Source organism: Mycotypha africana, assembly GCF_025528875.1.
Source record: "Mycotypha africana strain NRRL 2978 chromosome Unknown BDF20scaffold_6, whole genome shotgun sequence".
NCBI classification, from domain to species: domain Eukaryota; kingdom Fungi; phylum Mucoromycota; class Mucoromycetes; order Mucorales; family Mycotyphaceae; genus Mycotypha; species Mycotypha africana.
Window position 1 is genome coordinate 575,760 of NW_026515730.1, and position 17,011 is coordinate 592,770.

The 17,011-nt window shown below is 38.1% G+C and overlaps 7 protein-coding genes across 7 annotated transcripts; 4 read left to right on the top strand and 3 right to left on the bottom strand.

Moving 5' to 3' along the window:
- Positions 1-30: 30 nt before the first annotated feature.
- BDF20DRAFT_975453 (methionyl aminopeptidase 1) lies at positions 31-2,393 on the bottom strand. Its single transcript, XM_053085072.1, has 11 exons — positions 2,164-2,393; positions 2,068-2,101; positions 1,885-2,001; positions 1,724-1,812; positions 1,561-1,627; positions 1,397-1,481; positions 1,293-1,306; positions 1,035-1,223; positions 804-947; positions 642-729; positions 31-571 (listed from the first exon to the last, which is right to left on the bottom strand). Exons 1-11 carry the CDS (start codon positions 2,296-2,298, stop codon positions 472-474), a joined length of 1,062 nt encoding a protein of 353 aa, XP_052935488.1. The 5' UTR covers positions 2,299-2,393; the 3' UTR covers positions 31-471.
- Positions 2,394-2,585: 192 nt separating this feature from the next.
- BDF20DRAFT_913562 (uncharacterized protein) lies at positions 2,586-3,423 on the bottom strand (the record flags this gene model as incomplete). The annotated part of the gene is made up of 5 exons (XM_053084088.1): positions 2,586-2,728; positions 2,801-2,921; positions 3,001-3,105; positions 3,175-3,192; positions 3,283-3,423. 5 exons carry the CDS (start codon positions 3,421-3,423, stop codon positions 2,586-2,588), a joined length of 528 nt encoding a protein of 175 aa, XP_052935489.1.
- A 2,247-nt stretch (positions 3,424-5,670) lies between these two features.
- BDF20DRAFT_913563 (uncharacterized protein) lies at positions 5,671-6,330 on the top strand (the record flags this gene model as incomplete). Its single annotated transcript, XM_053084089.1, has 2 exons — positions 5,671-6,003; positions 6,082-6,330. The coding sequence occupies 2 exons, from the start codon at positions 5,671-5,673 to the stop codon at positions 6,328-6,330; spliced, it is 582 nt and encodes a 193-aa protein (XP_052935490.1).
- A 1,209-nt stretch (positions 6,331-7,539) lies between these two features.
- Positions 7,540-8,301, bottom strand: BDF20DRAFT_873548 (uncharacterized protein). The gene has a single exon (XM_053081211.1). The coding sequence runs from the start codon at positions 8,257-8,259 to the stop codon at positions 7,666-7,668; it is 594 nt and encodes a 197-aa protein (XP_052935491.1). The 5' UTR covers positions 8,260-8,301; the 3' UTR covers positions 7,540-7,665.
- An 842-nt stretch (positions 8,302-9,143) lies between these two features.
- BDF20DRAFT_873553 (mitochondrial carrier domain-containing protein) lies at positions 9,144-10,959 on the top strand. The gene is made up of 7 exons (XM_053081212.1): positions 9,144-9,285; positions 9,359-9,422; positions 9,501-9,589; positions 9,660-9,737; positions 9,812-9,915; positions 10,017-10,301; positions 10,369-10,959. The coding sequence occupies exons 1-7, from the start codon at positions 9,194-9,196 to the stop codon at positions 10,719-10,721; spliced, it is 1,065 nt and encodes a 354-aa protein (XP_052935492.1). The 5' UTR covers positions 9,144-9,193; the 3' UTR covers positions 10,722-10,959.
- Positions 10,960-10,974: 15 nt separating this feature from the next.
- BDF20DRAFT_551459 (uncharacterized protein) lies at positions 10,975-11,466 on the top strand. The gene is made up of 2 exons (XM_053075729.1): positions 10,975-11,191; positions 11,273-11,466. The coding sequence occupies exons 1-2, from the start codon at positions 11,070-11,072 to the stop codon at positions 11,376-11,378; spliced, it is 228 nt and encodes a 75-aa protein (XP_052935493.1). The 5' UTR covers positions 10,975-11,069; the 3' UTR covers positions 11,379-11,466.
- Positions 11,317-13,284, top strand: BDF20DRAFT_551479 (uncharacterized protein). Its single transcript, XM_053075730.1, has 3 exons — positions 11,317-11,870; positions 11,945-11,990; positions 12,062-13,284. The coding sequence occupies exons 1-3, from the start codon at positions 11,555-11,557 to the stop codon at positions 13,161-13,163; spliced, it is 1,464 nt and encodes a 487-aa protein (XP_052935494.1). The 5' UTR covers positions 11,317-11,554; the 3' UTR covers positions 13,164-13,284.
- The last annotated feature ends 3,727 nt before the right edge of the window (positions 13,285-17,011 follow it).

Here is a 17,011-nt window from a genome sequence, read left to right on the forward strand (position 1 = left end):
TCCGGGTTCTGAATTTCCATCTCTTTTACCAAAACCTCCTCATATTGATAAGGTGGGCATTTCACCTTCATAAACAAACATTTTTTAAACCAAATTCTATTAACTTTTCTTCTCATACAGTTTGAAGCACCTTCAAACTACATTCCTTTAATTACAGAATCTCTAAGTCATCGACAGTCGTTTAACCAATACCTGAAGAATGCGTTCAATGTAAAAGAAAGGATATAAACAACAGGCAACGTTCTATAGTAGGATGTATATTTTCAAACATAAACACAAGAGGAAGAGAATGAATAATGATACTGTAAATAATGCTCAAAGAACAGCTACTAGAATAGATTAATGACAGTATGTGCCTAACATAGATTTATAAATCAAATATGAAGAAATAAAAGCTCTCGTTTCTGATCTAGTAAACTTCCTTGCTTCTCTCTAAAGGTTGCATAAATTGAATGACAATATCAAAGTTTTCTAAGTCAAAATTTCGACACCGTCTTCTGTAACAAGAAGGGTATGTTCGAACTGTGCAGAACGCTTGCCATCTTTTGTTGTAGCTGTCCAGCCATCAGGCCTAAAACAAAAACGCGTATTTTAGAATCTTTCCACTTGTAGAAATCCATTTCTGCAGGATAACATTTTACCACATATGTTCTTGATGGACACCTTCACAGATCATAGGTTCAATGGTGAAGATATGATTGGGTTTGCAGACACCAATAGCCTTATTGTCTAAAAAGGGAAGAATTACAATTACATGTTATTGAAAGTTTGGAGGCCACCGAATTATCGTTTTGAGATCTTACTAGCATAATGAGGAACATTAGGTGCACAATGGAAAAGCTGATTGATACCGTGGCCGACAAATGTACGCACTACAGAATAACCATTTTTCGTAGCATGTTCTTCAATCACTTTACCGAAATCGCGATACCTTGTACCTGGTTTTACTATTTGAATAAAAAGGAGGGAAGAGGAGTCAGATTTCAATACTTTCGTATTTTGTTGCACTTTAACATTTAACTGTGAGTCATTACCGATAGCGATGGCCTTCTCCAAACATTCTCGAGTAACTTTAACAAGCCTTTGACCGGCCTCATCTACGTTACCAACAAAGTAGGTACCATTACAATCTCCATGGAATCCATTATAATAACAACTAATATCAATATTCAAGATATCGCCGTCTTCTAAAGGTCTTTGGTCCGGAATACCGTGACAAATGACTATAGTAATTCATAAAACAGCGTTCAATTTACACGTCAAAAGCTTTTCCGCTTGAATTTATACAGTACCTTCGTTTACGGATCTATGTCACATTAATGAATGAATTGATATAATAAAAACTTAACACCTCTCGTTCATCAGTTAAAGGTTTGTATTAACGTGATATACTTACGTGCAGCAAGACTTGGGGAAATAGTTGTAGTTTAATGGAGATGGATATGCGCCACGTTCAATAGTAGCTTCATGAACAATACGATCTATTCGAAGAATCAAGCATATAAAATTAGTTGGTTCATTTTTATAAGCTTTGTATATTATTTCTTTGTCTAGCTGTACCAATTTCATCTGTTGTAATACCAACACGAATCGCTTGAGCGGCAATATCAAGAACTTCACGAGTAATCTATCAAACGTTTTTAGCAGAAAGATATTTGAGTTTTAAATATTTCATCAAAATAAAGAAAATACAAGCATGCAAATGCAGCGTAAAAAGATTTACCTTACAAGCTACACGAATAGCTTCAATTTCTTCAGGTGTGCATACTTTGATATCAGAGTTTCTCGCTAAAATCTCGGATCTAGGAATACCTATATATGGAAGGATAATTAATAATTGAGTGTCTAGCTAATATACGGTCGAAATGATGTTGACAGCTTTACCAGTTTCGGCATAGTCAGGTCTAGCAATTTCTGGAGGGACTGCACGACGAGGTGAAAGAGGATAAACAGCACGAAGAGGGCCTGTATACTTGAAGGTCTTGAATGGTTCGTATAGACCTGTTAAGAAATTCATTAATTTTTGCTCTGTACATGACATGCTTCCTATCTATATCTTGCTTTTACCTTTTGTGTTTCCATGAACAGCTTTATGAGCACCCTAAATTGTCATATGTTAGTGTCTCTTTCGGTTTGATTAGCAATCAGTGAGGTCAGTCTTACCCAGCTCTTCTTAAAGCAGTCTTGAGAACAGAAAAAAGAACCTTCAGTATTTCCCAATTTTACACAAGTAGGGCACTGTAAATGAGCTTCTTTCCGGCATTCGATGCTGGAACAAATGGGTTTTGTCTCTGCCATTATTAACTGAGTTACTAAAGGGAACGAAAGTTTTTCTTTTTTAGCCTTTCAAGCAAATCAATAAAAAAAGGCACGTCTTCAAGCAGAAAGGGAGTCACAGAAGGGCATTTTGTTTATGGATAACTGTAGTCAATTTTTATTCCTGCGCTTAGGAAGCAATAGTTTATGAATAGATGTATGACCTTACTTCTTCAGGAAATGGTTGAATAAAGACAATTAAAAATTATTATGGAGTTCTATAGCAGGGTAGGTGTCTAAAGGTTGTAAAAATAGAAGAATCTCATACTTTAAGCAGAAAAAGAGGATGCCTTTTCACTGAGATCAATTAATCTCTTCAAACCAACGAGCCAGTGGCCATTTCTATCATAATCTGTAGTCATCAATTGTGTATGAATTTTCAAGGCAGAATTGAACTGTTTCGCATCCAATGCTATAATTATTCATGTGTAAATTCGTTAATTCTCGCTGTTTTTCCCTATTTGAAACCTTTCTGTCAATATACCTTTCAAAATATCAGATAGTGATTTGAGGACAACATTCGATAAACCGTTTGTCTGTAGTCGTTTTATCAATTCTTGCAATCTACCATCAGTATCTTTTACAACTCTGCTTTGTGGTCCCTCCTATGGGAAAGCAAAAGGAAGTAAGGTAAGACTGCTAAATTCATCTCACAGCTTGAGTAAGCATAATTCTCTTTCTTACTTCAAAAGCCTTTTGACATATTTCGAAATGTTGAGTCAAAGCCTTTTGAATGTCGTCATTACTGAGTAATTCTACTTGTTCATCTTCAGATTGATTACAAAAGATCTGTCAGAGATCAAAGTAAATGATGAGTTAACAGAGACTTTATTACACATGATAATTGCTAGGTCCTACTCTCTTCGGCGGATCATTCTTGATAATTTAATATTGTCAGACGTTGGTAATATATAAATGGACGTCAATTTTCAATAGAGACTTTATTCATATCAAATTTCTTCATACCCAATGATTTTCTATAGTTGCATTACGAAAGTCAGAGCTGGGTGGAGGTGGAGGCGGAGGCATTTTATTGATAGACCTTGGAGGGCCATTCTGTACTGGCAGCGGTGGCCTTATAGTCGATATAACATCTGGGTTTGTCATTTATTTACAATTTTGTTAAAAGGAAGAATGTGAAAGATAGAATCAACATAAGTAATTTAAAGTTTGGTAACTGACTGAATTTTGGTCGAAGTTCAAAGATTACCAAATTAGGTATTTTCATAGAACTTGTGCAGATCACAGACCTTGGTAAGAATGAAACAGCGTCAAACCATCAACCAGTAGGACTTATTCATGCTTTGAATTACGAAAAGCCCACTTTGTGCTTAGAAAAGTTAACTCTTAAAGAACACGGATGCTGACGCTTACACACTATGCTATAAAACGGAACGAAATTAGGAAGGCATTAATCAATCTGTTTAATAATCATATAAAGCTCTTATCCGCCCGTGAAAAATTTATTAGAAAATAATATATATGAGCAGCACAGAGAAGTACAATTATCAAAATGATGTTCAATTGTTAACTGGGTAACAACAATTTAAAATTATTAACCTTTAGAAGTTCCTTATCAGAATTTTTAGTAATTCTTCCTGCGGTACACATACGCAATATTAAGCTAACAATGTGTCTTTTAGAGAAAGAAGAGAAGGTGATTTTGTGTATTGATCTGTTTACCATCATTAACTTCTTAAATGCTACATCTTTGAGGTAAAATTCCAGTAATAAAAAACATTGCAGACGATCATTGTCGAATCGAAACGGCGAGGTGCAGCAGGAAATTCTAATCCTGCTTTATCATCATCCAAACAGTAGCAAGTTCACCACTGCTACGCTATCACAATTCCAAAAACTATTACGGTTATGACGAACAATATTAAAATGAATAGATGTTTCATTGACTGACAAAGATTGTTTAAGCGCTCTTGCGCAAACGAGTTGAACCCTTATGCAATCAAAACCAATGAATACTAAAATAAGATACTGGCTGACAAGAAAATTATAACCATCGGGATAAAGCAAATACATATGGCTGTGAATCTCCTTCCTACAGTATTTATTACAATATTAATGTGAATAGAAATACCATTCAAGTCTTGTAATCGTACCTGACTATGCCTTCAAACGGGCTCTGATAACTATTTGGCATATCTTTTCAACAATCATCTTCATCAAAAATGCCTCTCCGCAGATGCCCATACATATAAAATGAATAGATGCCTCCTGTCAATCATGCACTTCGCTTATTGCAGCAGTTACTTAATTAATGCCACTCGGGTATGAGTAACCCAATATTTCTTCAATATTCATCTCTTCCTGCTTCCTTCTGTCCCTGTGGGTAGTTACCTTGCACGAATCCCTATAGTTATACTTCTCAAAGTATTGTTCAAAAAAGGACATCACCCACCTTATGTCGGATTAACGGTTATCTTAGAATTTCCTGCTGAGCGATACCTGTAAAATAAAAGGAAATAAAAAGCTGGTATGATATGGATGTTTATATGATTTAAGGTTCTGAGAGATGAGATCTGTATTTCTAGCTCTATGATACCGTTTTTTTTCGTTGTACTCATCTTCTTTTACGACGATCAAGAAATCCATTTATTACAATACCCATTCACAGACACTTTTCGGATTCGTTCATCCTATGATAGGAAACATACACGTCAATACGATTGGGGCGACAATGGTAGGAACATCTTTTTTTTTCTGCCATAGATTCACTCTACTGCTTGTAACGGATATGTAAAACCAAAAATGTTTATTTCTATAGATGTAATTTATCTATTGACATCGTCATCCGATCCGTCTTTTTAAGGGCCTAATCGCCCTTTTGCTTTCTGCCTGCACCTCCAGTGGAGGATTTTCTCAAAGATGAATCGCCTGTCTTTTTTTCCAATTGCATGATCGACAACAAAGAAGAGGCTTAAAAAAAGTGCTCTCCCTTGACTTGTCGTAGCCGCCAACGCTGATAAAGCATCATTTTCCAAGCTTTATATACATAATTGTATGTATACTTTTTTATAAACAGGTGGAGGAAGGGGAAGTTCGGTTGTTTTGGTAACAAGGAAAACTCACCTACATAGTACAAAGCAGTCAATGAGCTCAGCCTATCTTTCCATTACGAGAAATCGAGATAAAGGATGATCATTTCTCGCCAGTACCATGCATTATGTTTCTCAAAAGGAGCAAAAACGAAAAAGGGAGTAATTTTACTTAAAGATAGGCATGAGCAGAAAACGAAACTTAAAAGCAGTGCGTATATATACATACATACTTAGTGGAAATAGGTAGATAACCATTTTTGCCTACGCCTCTTTACCTTTTTTCTTTTCGATAACTTACCATATGACTGTTTCATCCTCATCTGTGCTTCTAATCTTCATCATCGCCGCCGTTTTGCTTCACATCGGTGAAGCGTATACGGAAGTCCATCTTAACTACTATCAAGCCCCCAGCAGTCCACAAGGCTACATAGGTTATGGCGGAACTGTGTGTAGTTTGAAGAACAGAGATATCCCTTTTGCCAATATTTCAAGTATAGATCCTGACTTGGATTGCCAAGAGAAGAAAAGAGAATGTCACCAATTCGTTGGCTGTTTTGGTGGTAACGTCCAGTGTAAGGTCAAATCCGATTACTCAAATCCAGTATCCTGTGAAAAGGTGAAGCGTATATGTGAAGTAAGTGCTATACTTTAATGTCCGTAGAGAGCAAATGGGTTGTTATATTCCCAAGGAAGCTTACTCATTGTCATATAGGTAAGTCTAGAGGGCGAATTAGCTTATGGTACCTGTAAAAAGGTTTCAATACCTCCAGGCGATTGCTGTTATGTGTTGAAAGATCGTGTAACTGGACTATGGCAAAAGGAACGCAATTCAAAGTGTCCTTGGGGTTGCTTTGGGGTCATCTCGGAGCCATTCACTCAATGGTGCAAAACGTGCACATGTGACAAGGGGGATAGCGGTACCGGTCAAGGTGGTGGCAAGTCATTTTCTGACCTGTGTTAAAGAAACCAGAAGCAGTTCATCGTTCTCTCACACGATGATTATAGCAAAGAATAACAATAATAATTTTAAACATATATCAATTTCAGTTTAGGATAATTAACAGTCTTTGAAATGTGTATCAACACTTTATTTGGACAGATAATAAAATTGTATGGAGACGCTCATCATTCTCGAAAGTTGAATGCTTCTAATTCTTTTTCTTTTCTTTATTACGAGCTACACATGAACTTGAAGCTAATGTCAAATAAACATAGTAATGAGAATAATGCTGTAATGTTGAATGCGGGGGTGCGGTGCGTGCGGGAGAGTAGAGAGATCAAATATGTAAGGGAGTCTGGGTGACTAGTATCCTATCTTGAAAAACAAATCTCAATTTCGCATTCAAGAAGCGAGGCATGGCTGTTGCTGTAAATAAGACAGATGAAAGCATGGAAGCTGCTTTATTACCGAAAGTTAGCGTCACCGAGGATGCAGATGCATTAGTGTTACTCATACTCCTAGAGCAGCTAGAAGAAAAGGCAAAGCTAGTGGATTGGATGATCAAACAAGTTTTGCAATATCAAGATGATGACTGGGTACAGCATCGCTCAAAGGAAAACAATAACTTATTTCTATTGTTCACTTGCTTTTATTGCTCTTGTATTCACTTTATTACGCCAAAGGAGGTTTCATGAACCAGTGTTAGTAGATATAATAACTCCTTCAACAGTGCGAAGGCAAGGAAGGGCATTCATGTCAATTATTATGTAGCTGACTTACATGATCATGAACGAACAAGAAAGAGCGAAACCAAAAGTGCTTGTCTCGCCTGTCAACTCTTCTCAACATAGCATTTAAAATCGCTCAAATGCGACTACGCTTGGGCGTATCATTTGATAGATACTGAGTGGTTTTTATTCTGTTTGTCAGGGATAAAATATAGGAGAAGGTTTGAGCGGAAAGCATGCGTCAAATAGATAGACGGACGGAAGAAGAGTATTTGACATCGTGAATGGATTCAGATCATACCGCATATCAAGGGGTGGCAGAAAGAAAGTCCACGACATAAATCAATGGGCCGTCTTGAATTTCAATGCAGTTATTGTAACAGCTCTGAATTTGGTGTTTTTTGAACAGTCTATCAGTTGTTTCCAGCTTGTCACGCTTAAATACAAAGGTTATGTATCCCGCCTTAAAGATAAGGCAAGAAGGTAAATCCAAAAAATCTAGCTACAGATCAGGAAAAGGGGTTTTCGTTACACGACAAAACTTAAGCGATCATTAAAGACAGTGTTTCGAACAAACGAACACGCTGCTATTATTTTATTGATCATATTATACAAAGTAGATTTAATTCTATGTCTGTACCAGTAAACTCTTCAAGCCTACAATGGCCTTTTTCGATGTCTCTTGATCTTTTATAAGTGACAATATCAACACTTGAATAGACATCTCGCCGATCAAATACACCTTTGTCTCTTCTGCATCATATTGATTTTTAAGCTCATTAAACGCTTCTATAATTTCTTTGTAATCCTCTTTATTATGCTGGAAAAAGTCATCGAGGGTCTTTGTCTTGAAACCGTGTTCCTTGGTACTCATATTGATCAAACCCATTTCCATCAATTCTTCCTCAGAAGTAGGCAATGATTTCATGTTGTCATCAATAGGTGTCGCATAGATCCATTCAAACGGTTCGTCTGATTCTGAAGTAAGGTATTTGTCTTTGGCAGATTGAGTCAACAATTCTTTCGAATGCCGTACTAATTTGGAATAGTGGCCGCTTTCATCACTGCTTTTTGACAGTGCTTCTGGGCCGGTTGAGGACATTTGATTTGTTTTTGTGGGTTGTTGTAGTTGCTGTTGTTGTTGAGGCCCGGGATTGATGATGGGGTTTGTTAGCATGCTCATAAAGCTTTTATCTGCTTCGTCTGAGGATAATAGTGGCATGATGCAAAGTAAATGTTTATTCAGTTGTTAGTTAGAAAAATGAAAAACAAAAAAAGTGTAAAATGAAAACGAAATAACAAACCTCTCCTTTGATTCTGCTTCCTTGAAACTCCGTGTCTTACCCAAGCCGTGGGTCTTACATCATTTCCTGTCCTGCGCATGAACGTTTTTTGCCAATGCGGGATCTAATATCATTATTTTCGAGTTTATTTGCACAAGCATTCATATGTTCGTAAACTCATCAATGAACAAAGCGTACAAAATCGCTCCAGAGTCTTTTAACATTTACTTTATCCATAATGTAGTAACTAAAACGTTGTCTCATTCTTTATCAGTTCGATAACAGATATTACGAGTTTTTGACCTCCATGCATTCGTACTTGGTTTGCAACAAGAAGAAAAAGAAAAGCTTCTTTCTGCCACTAATGGATACGGTTATAAAAAACCGTCTACAATTCAAAACTGCTTTATTGGACGCCTCACCAAAAGCAAAATGGAAAATCTAAAACTTTTCGGAGATTCAATAATACACCAGCAGCCTTCGTTAGGAAGATATGGGTGTGCTTTTTTGTTATTATTCGACACATGCTAACAGACAGAATATGTCGTTACGTATCGCACATACAGTGTGCATATAGATTGAGAAGGAAAGGTTATCAGCTATGATGAACAATTCTGAAAAAGAATTCATTTCCTTCTGACCGAGCATTCAACAGATTTGTCTGAGTATGAGGCAAAGGCGGGGGCGGTGGGTGGAGGAGACGCTTTGATCGTTGTCGAATAAGATTGCTGTCCCTAGAATCGCTGTAGTCGCCGCTTCACATTCATGTTCAATTCCGATCCTTGTACCCATACTGAAGTATTTCTCCTTTTTTTTTTTTTTTTTTTTCTTTCCTTTACTGATATTCCCCATTCCAAGCACATCACACATACTATGGCCACTGCAAAATTGGAAACAAAAATAAATACAAACAATTGTCCTTCTTTGAAGGACTCCAAGTCCTATGTTCATTTTATTGCTGGAGGGTAAGTCTGACTTTTTTGTTCATCGATGAAGAGAAAACACGAATCCGATCGCTTACGATGGCGGGTTTGACAGGGTTGGCGGACTTATGGGTGCCGTATGTACTTCACCATTAGACGTCGTAAAGACGAGACTACAAGTAAAGTAAAAGTTCATTGTCAAGAACGAAACATCATTTCCCTGCAAACACCTTATTCATCCTTTGCGTCTTTTTTAGTCCACATTCTATCAACAAAGTTCAAAACAAGCTGTGAAGCATACTGGATCTATTTGGTCACATTTTGCAGAAACGGGACGATTATTAGTGTAAGTGAAGAGGACATCATGGTTTTCAGGGGAGAGGTCACTCATGGGAAGCAAATAAAACTATGAATAGTCAAATCAAGAAAGTGGAAGGAATACAAGGGTATTTCAAAGGTTTAGGTCCAAACCTCGTGGGTGTCATTCCTGCTAGGTGCGTATACATATTGATATGCTTTTGCTGTGCTCTTGTTCAAAGTTGATTCATCTTTTTAAATCATTCGCTAGGGCCATCAACTTTTATACTTATGGCAATGGCAAGCGTTTTTACACAGAATTGAACGATGGAAAGGAAACGCCCTTTATTCATTTAATTTCTGCAGCGACCGCAGGTAACAATTAAAAAAAGAAAGGAGGGGGGAGGAGAAGAAGAGAACGAGCCTCTGTGACAAAGAGAATGTATCGTCGCTCATGTCTCTTCTAAACAATACAGGTGCGGTCACCTCTACCTTGACAAATCCTATCTGGGTTATCAAGACAAGATTGCAATTACAAGGCAAAGAAAAGATCTACAAGAGCAGTTTTGACTGCACAATGAAGATTTTAAAAGAGGACAAAATTAGAGGACTCTTCAAGGGCATGAGCGCATCCTACCTGGGCATTGCGGAAGGCACAATACAATGGGTTATTTACGAAAATTTGAAAAAACGGTGGGCCACCAGCTCAGATACTGATAAAATGAAAGATAGATGGATCATAGGTGGTAAAAGTGCGCAAGGTGAGTCAATCGAGTTCACCGGTCCTATGTTTATACGAGGCTAACGATTCAAACCCTTCTCTCATAGCTTGGTTTGGTAATTTGGGAGCAGCGGCTATTGCAAAATTAATAGCAGCCTGTATAGCCTATCCACACGAAGTGATTAGAACGCGCTTGAGAGAGCCAGCGCCCAAGAATGGCAAAGCGAAATATACCGGATTAGTGCAAACATTGAAACTGATTGTAAAAGAAGAAGGAGCCATTGCTCTCTATGGTGGTATGTCAGCGCACTTGATGCGTGTTGTACCGAATGCAGCAATCATGTTTTTCTGTTACGAGGCTATATTACATAAATTTGGCTCAGAATCGACCTCCACACCCTCAGTAGCAAAGACAACAATAGAAACAACAGCGCTCACATCGCCAAAGAACAGCCATTAATTTCGATACATACATATATATATATATATACATAGATAAATCATGATCTCCACAAGTATTCCTACTAGACGCGTTTATTGACTAGACTACCTTCTTTTATATATTAGTGCATAGGATATCACACTATCCAACCCTCGAACCCCTCTTTCTATTTTTTTTCTTTCTTTCTGTAAATAATTATGTTAGCAGATGATGTAGATTACTTCTGAACCAAATAAAATAAGGTTATATCATAACGATGAACGAAAAATTATGCAGATGGTAACACACCCCGCCTTCGAGTGGACCTTCAAAAGATAAAAATGACGTTCTGTCTCCATCTTTATTTTTTCCCAGTATTATATAACCATGGTTAAACTTTGGACATTAGCAGCGGTGGCAGCATCGCTCGCGTCATTTCAGTGTGTTCAAGCCCTCAACTTGGGTGAGGTCGATCCTCAAACACTTGGCGATCGCAAGAAAGGAACTTTGTAAAGGTTCACTTGAGGGGCAAATGGTGGGGGGGGGGTTTTCTTTTATTTGCTAACAGCAGGCGCTTCGTTCTCATTTAGAGTAGTCGAATATTTTATGCCTAATTGCAAACGATGCCATGATTTTGGTAAGCTGATGGTTTCCTTGTCGTCAATGATGAGGACGTATAGCACGTACATACTTTGAACTCTTTTATATTAAACAATGGATTCCATTTGTCCTTTTCTATCGTATGATGGACGACCCCCACCTAAAAAGAACCAACATGGAACGAACTTGTCGGGAAATATGAAAAGGAGGCGATCGATTTTGCTCGCGTCAATTGCGCGGTCTATGCCAAATACTGTAAAGAAAATGGGTTCATGCGCTTGCCGACGGTGCAAGCGACTGAGGATGGCACGAAATGGAAAGAGTATGATGGCGACTATTCTCTCCCTACGATGGAGCGGTTTATTGCTCCAGATAGGTTTTCGAGAAGAAATGTGGACGGAAAAAGCATCGAGATATCGACATCGAAAAAGATGAAGGAGATCATTGAGAGTAAAGAGCCCTGGTTTGTAAAGTTTTACGCGCCTTGGTGTGGACATTGTAAGAATTTGGCCCCTGTTTGGGAGACGATGGCTGAAATGTTGAAGGATAAAGTGAATGTCGCTGAAGTGAATTGTGAGGACAAGAAAGGTAAACAGAGAGTTGCTTTGCCCAAATGAAAACCACACTATTAACTTGTCTTGTGGGGGGTCAATGTGGTATAGCATTATGCTCAGAATATAAAGTGACAGGATTACCTACGTTAGCCTAGTATGTGTGTTGAAGGATTCGTTTTTATGGTAGTTTTATGGCTGACACTTTTTTTTTTTTTTTCCCTGGAGCTTCGTTCACGGTGCATCCAATTTAAAGTACAATGGCCCCCGAAAGTTGAAAGAATTGATGGATTATGCGGTTCACATGTCGGGTTCGCCAGTGCATCCAATCGATTCTGATGAGAAGCTTACAGATGTTTTGAAAGAAAACGATGTCAGTCTCGTCTATGTCCGTGATACGGATGATCATAAGATAGACAGCTATTTCGAAGAAACGGTTGCCCCTCAATTTATGGAGACAGTGCCTTTCTATACCACGAATAACAAAGAAACGATTGAACGTTTTGGATTGTCGGCCTCTTCGCTTCCAGCAGCTGTCTTGGTGAAAGATGGTACCTATGTTGTGTACAGCGGCAAAGACAAGCAGAGGGATTGGCAGCATATGGTACAGTGGCTCGAGCAAGAGCAGCACCCCCTTATCACTCGCGTATTAGGGCACAATTCGAATCAAATTTTGAGATGGACGGATGCTCTTGTTGTCTTGGGTATGGTTGGGGCGGACGGTCGTGATGCAGAAGCAGAAAGTAAGCTGCGTCAAATGGCACAACTCTACAAAGAAGAATACAGCAGCCTTGACAAGAGCACGAGCAAGCGACCTGTCCTTTTTGCTCAGATGGACGGAAAATTGTGGGAACACTATATTTCCCGTGTCTACGGTCTTCACAGCTATCAATTGCCTGCTCTGATCATTTTGGATCCAAAGCACCAGGTGTATTATGATCGACATGCCAATGATGAGCCTTTTAGCTTTGTCAAAGACAGACCCGAATCCTTACTCAAGTCGCTTCAAGCGTTGGACAGCTTGAAAGGAACGTCCATGGCTCCCTCGAAAGTAATGATGAAGGTCGACAGAGTGTTGACCTATTTCGGTGACCATTGGATCCTTATGACAACTGTCTTGGTAGGTTTTTTGGGTGTTTTCTTTTACCTCATCACCCGGGACACGGGTCATGAAACAGAAACAGCCAAGGTAAAGAAAGTGCTAAGAGACGCCTCCGAAAGGACGGCTGCTGCTGCTGCTGCTACTGCTGCTGCTGCTGGTTCTGCTGGTTCTGCTGGTCCTGCTTCTCGTACAATTACAACCGATGAGCATAAAAACAAAAAGAATTAAAGATAGAAAGTTGTTACTCTACCTAACAAAAAGAGTTTTGCTTCTTACTGTATATAAAGTCATCATCATCGGTGAACCACTTTAATAAAAATTACAACACATGAATAACAATATCTACAAAGCACAATGAAAGGGAGTGAGGGCGAAAAAGAAAAAAAAAAAAGCCGGATATATTGTTTGCGAAAACAAAAAAAAAAAAAAAAAAAAAAAAAAAAAAGGAATAGTCAAAGGGAGAGTGGAAAAGGAGTATGATGTTCATTGTTAATGAAAAATTGTGTTTCATCAAAACGAAATACATCTATGAAAAAGCCAATGTTTATGTTTATCTATCTTTAGGGTCGACCGTCATGGAGGCTATGGCTGCTGCTGCTGCTACGGCGGTAGTAGCCGATGTAGCTACAGCGGTAGTACTGGTGATGAAGCTGTTCAAACTTTCGACATGACTACTAGCACTGCTTGTACTGTTCGTACGTGGTGTTTGTATAGGCGATAAGCAAGCTGCTGAAGCAGGAGGATGAGAAGCAGTCGTGGTAGCAGTCGTCATAGTAGAATGATGCTGCTGATGAAGATAATGATGATGCGGAAGCATTAAATCTTTTGCGTGAGTCATCGCGGAATGAGGCGATAGGATACGACCCATACTGGTGTCGATGGGCGGGAGTATAGGCTTATTAGTAGAACGTGGAGAAGAAGTAGAATGAGGATGGTAAGTAGGATAAGGGTGGATTTGCGGCACTTCGAAAGGTGGTACTGGGGGTGGTGTGGCATCTGTCATGGCAGTGGTTGTAACGGTGGGCTTAGGCAATGTTCTCTGTCTTTTGTCAACGTGTTCTTGTGTTTGTAATGCCGATGCTATAGCCGTTGGGGTAGCTGTCATAGCGGAAATAGGAATGGATGAAGCAGTGGTTGATAATGGCGTAGGTGCTGAGGGTGGAATGGGAGATGTTGTTGTCTTGCTTTTACTAGCATTGACTGCTGCTGCTGCTGCTGCTGCTGCCAGTGCTCCTCTTTGGTTGATTTTGGCTTTTAAAGCTTCCATGACCTTGTCATGAGATAACTTTACTTGCTTGTTGTTGCTATGATGATGATCAGTATAGACATTAGTAGCTGTAGGTGTATAGAAAATATCCGCATTAGTATTATTATCATTATTATTATCAGTAAGAGCAGTAGTCGGAGTAGAGATAGTAGTAGTAGTAGAAGAAGAAGAAGTAGTAGTCGTGATGGGTGTAGCATTATTGATAGCTGAGATGGATGTATAATACCGTTTTTTGGATGGATCATGCTTCTCATTTGCTGTGGTAGGAGATATAGGAGTTGTCGGTTGCTGGGAAGAAGAAGGAGTAGGTGTTCTTTGTATCGATTGTTGATAGTGACGAGGATGTATGTCAGGTGGACATAATGGGTGAGCAGAATGGGGATAAGGCATGGATGAGGTAGCAGACTCTGGTATATAATAATAATGACTGTTAGAATGGGTAGTAGTATAAATAGCAGTGGCAGATGGAGGGTGATGATGGTGATACGCGGGAGGTATTTCTGGTGACAAGGACGAGGTGTCTACGATAGGTGCTGTTGGTTGTTGTTGTACAGGAGTGAGATGATAGTAATAGGGATGTTGCTGTTGGTAAGATTGTAGTTGTAGTACGGATGGATAATAAGGGTAAGGTGTACCTGATGAAATCATCCTTGATTGCTCTTTTATTAATTCCATTTCCAAGTGTTTTGAATAGATTCGTGCGTGTTCTGTTTTCAAGACTTCTTGTGCGGTTTGTTTCTGTAGTCAAAGAATGGAAATAAGTCATCTGATAAAATAAGGAGACAACAAAAGACAATGATGTTTGCTTACTTTGTCTTCTTCTGCCTTTGCCATCAAGACATGCTTCAACAAATCCTGATTGTTCTCAGCGGCATATTTGTCAAGGACTTCCTTTAAAGACAATTCCTTTGGCATACCCGACGTACTGGCAGTAGAAAACCATGATTCTTCTGCCTGTGGATCATTCGACTGTTTGGTGCTCATTGTTTCAAGTGATTAGAGTCGTTACTGGTTGCTTTCTGTAGTAGAATTCTCTACTTTTTGTCTTTTTAATGAATATCTGTTATAATTTCACTCTAGAATTGAATTGCAATGTTGGTATAAAAACGAATAAAAAAGACCCACGTAAAGAAAAAGAAAGAAAGAAAGAGAAAGAGTGTTGAAAGAGCAAAGAATGAGAAAAGAAAGAAAAAAAGGCTTGAAAGCAAAAAGGAAAATGATAAATATTGTGTGGAGTTGCCCTTTTTTTTTTTTTTTTTTCTTTTTTTTTTTCTTCTCTGCCTTTATCTGTTTTCTTCTTTTTTCATTCAAACCAAAAAAAGGGCCACCAAAATAAGATTACGAGATCGCCGCTTTGAGTTCCTTAAATTCTTTCCTCGTTTTTTTGCCCACATTTGGTAATACATCATTTTAGCTTTTATTTTAGACAATTTACAATTTTTGATGGACAACGTACTTTTAAATTTAGATTTATTAAAAACAATTTTAGAATAAAGTTCATAGTATTTTGGATATCCATTTAGTTACTCAATTATTCAGTGCCATCCAAGCAGCATTAAGGATGACAAACAATCGAACCCTAGAAATGAGTCTCTATCAATAAGAAAGTTGTCAATAATGGTCTTATTGACGTTACCTTGCAATAGGACAAACTACAAAAAGCTTGACAACTTTTTTTTTTTCAATGACAATGTGTTCCGCGACAGTTCTAAAAAAGGTCAACTTTGAATAGATTGACATCAAACCATTGATAGAGGGCTGAGGGCCATAGTATAACAGATACCATAGCGGAACGGGATGGCTATATTATCTGTTGTCAATGTTTTTGTGTGCGTTCATGGGTGACTTTCAAAGATAAGCACTATAAAATATATTGTTCTCTTAGAGTCAAATGTTGTCTCTTTCACTTTTATCTCACGTTTTATGATACTACTATGACCCATGTTCAAAAGGTAAAAAACGCAAACAGACTTTGAGATCAAAGAAAAGGATGAAGACCCAAATAAAGACAGTTGTACCAAATGCAAGCAACCAGGACATAAATCGGTGCGTTCTCCTCTGTGACCTCAGCATGTATTATCAAAGGCAGAGGTCTTTCAACATCATTTGGGGAGTCATTATAAGGCGTTGACAAGAAGGTTGCCTCTTGCTATTTGTGTTTTTCGTGACTATCGCAACACTTTCTAATCAAAAGTGAAGAAGAAAGTATCACCGTAGTAAACACGGTTTTCCTTATATTTTAAGGATTTAGATCATTACAGGTGAGGAATAGTATATTTTTATTTTTTTTTGTTTCTTTCGCACTATTGACAAGTTTTTGAATTTGAATCATTGTTTGAACGGTTTATATTTTCGTCTACAACACAATTGCAATTTGTCTAAAATAGAAGTTTTAAACGTTCAAAAAAAATTGTACTTTATCTAAAATATTAGTGAAAACACTGTATAAAAAGCGTACCTAAAATTGGCCGTATCTTTAAATAAGAAAAAAAGTTTTTTTATAGCTCACTATTTATGCATTACATCCTTTGAATCATAATGCCAAGCACATTCACTGGATCTTTATATTTTATCAAAATCCGTTCGTCTTTATAGAATTCATTAGCCAAAACCGTGTTAGAATACGATGGATGACTCTGGTATAGTAAGAAGGGATTTGGGAGGAAAGCTTCATTTTTTGCATACAAAAAAAAAAGGGGGGGTGTGGTTTAAAAAAAGAAAGGCGCATCTGTCCGCTAAGGATTGTTTCAAAAAAAAAAGTAAACCATCCAGAAAATGCATGATCTGAAATTTGCTTTAATGAACGCGC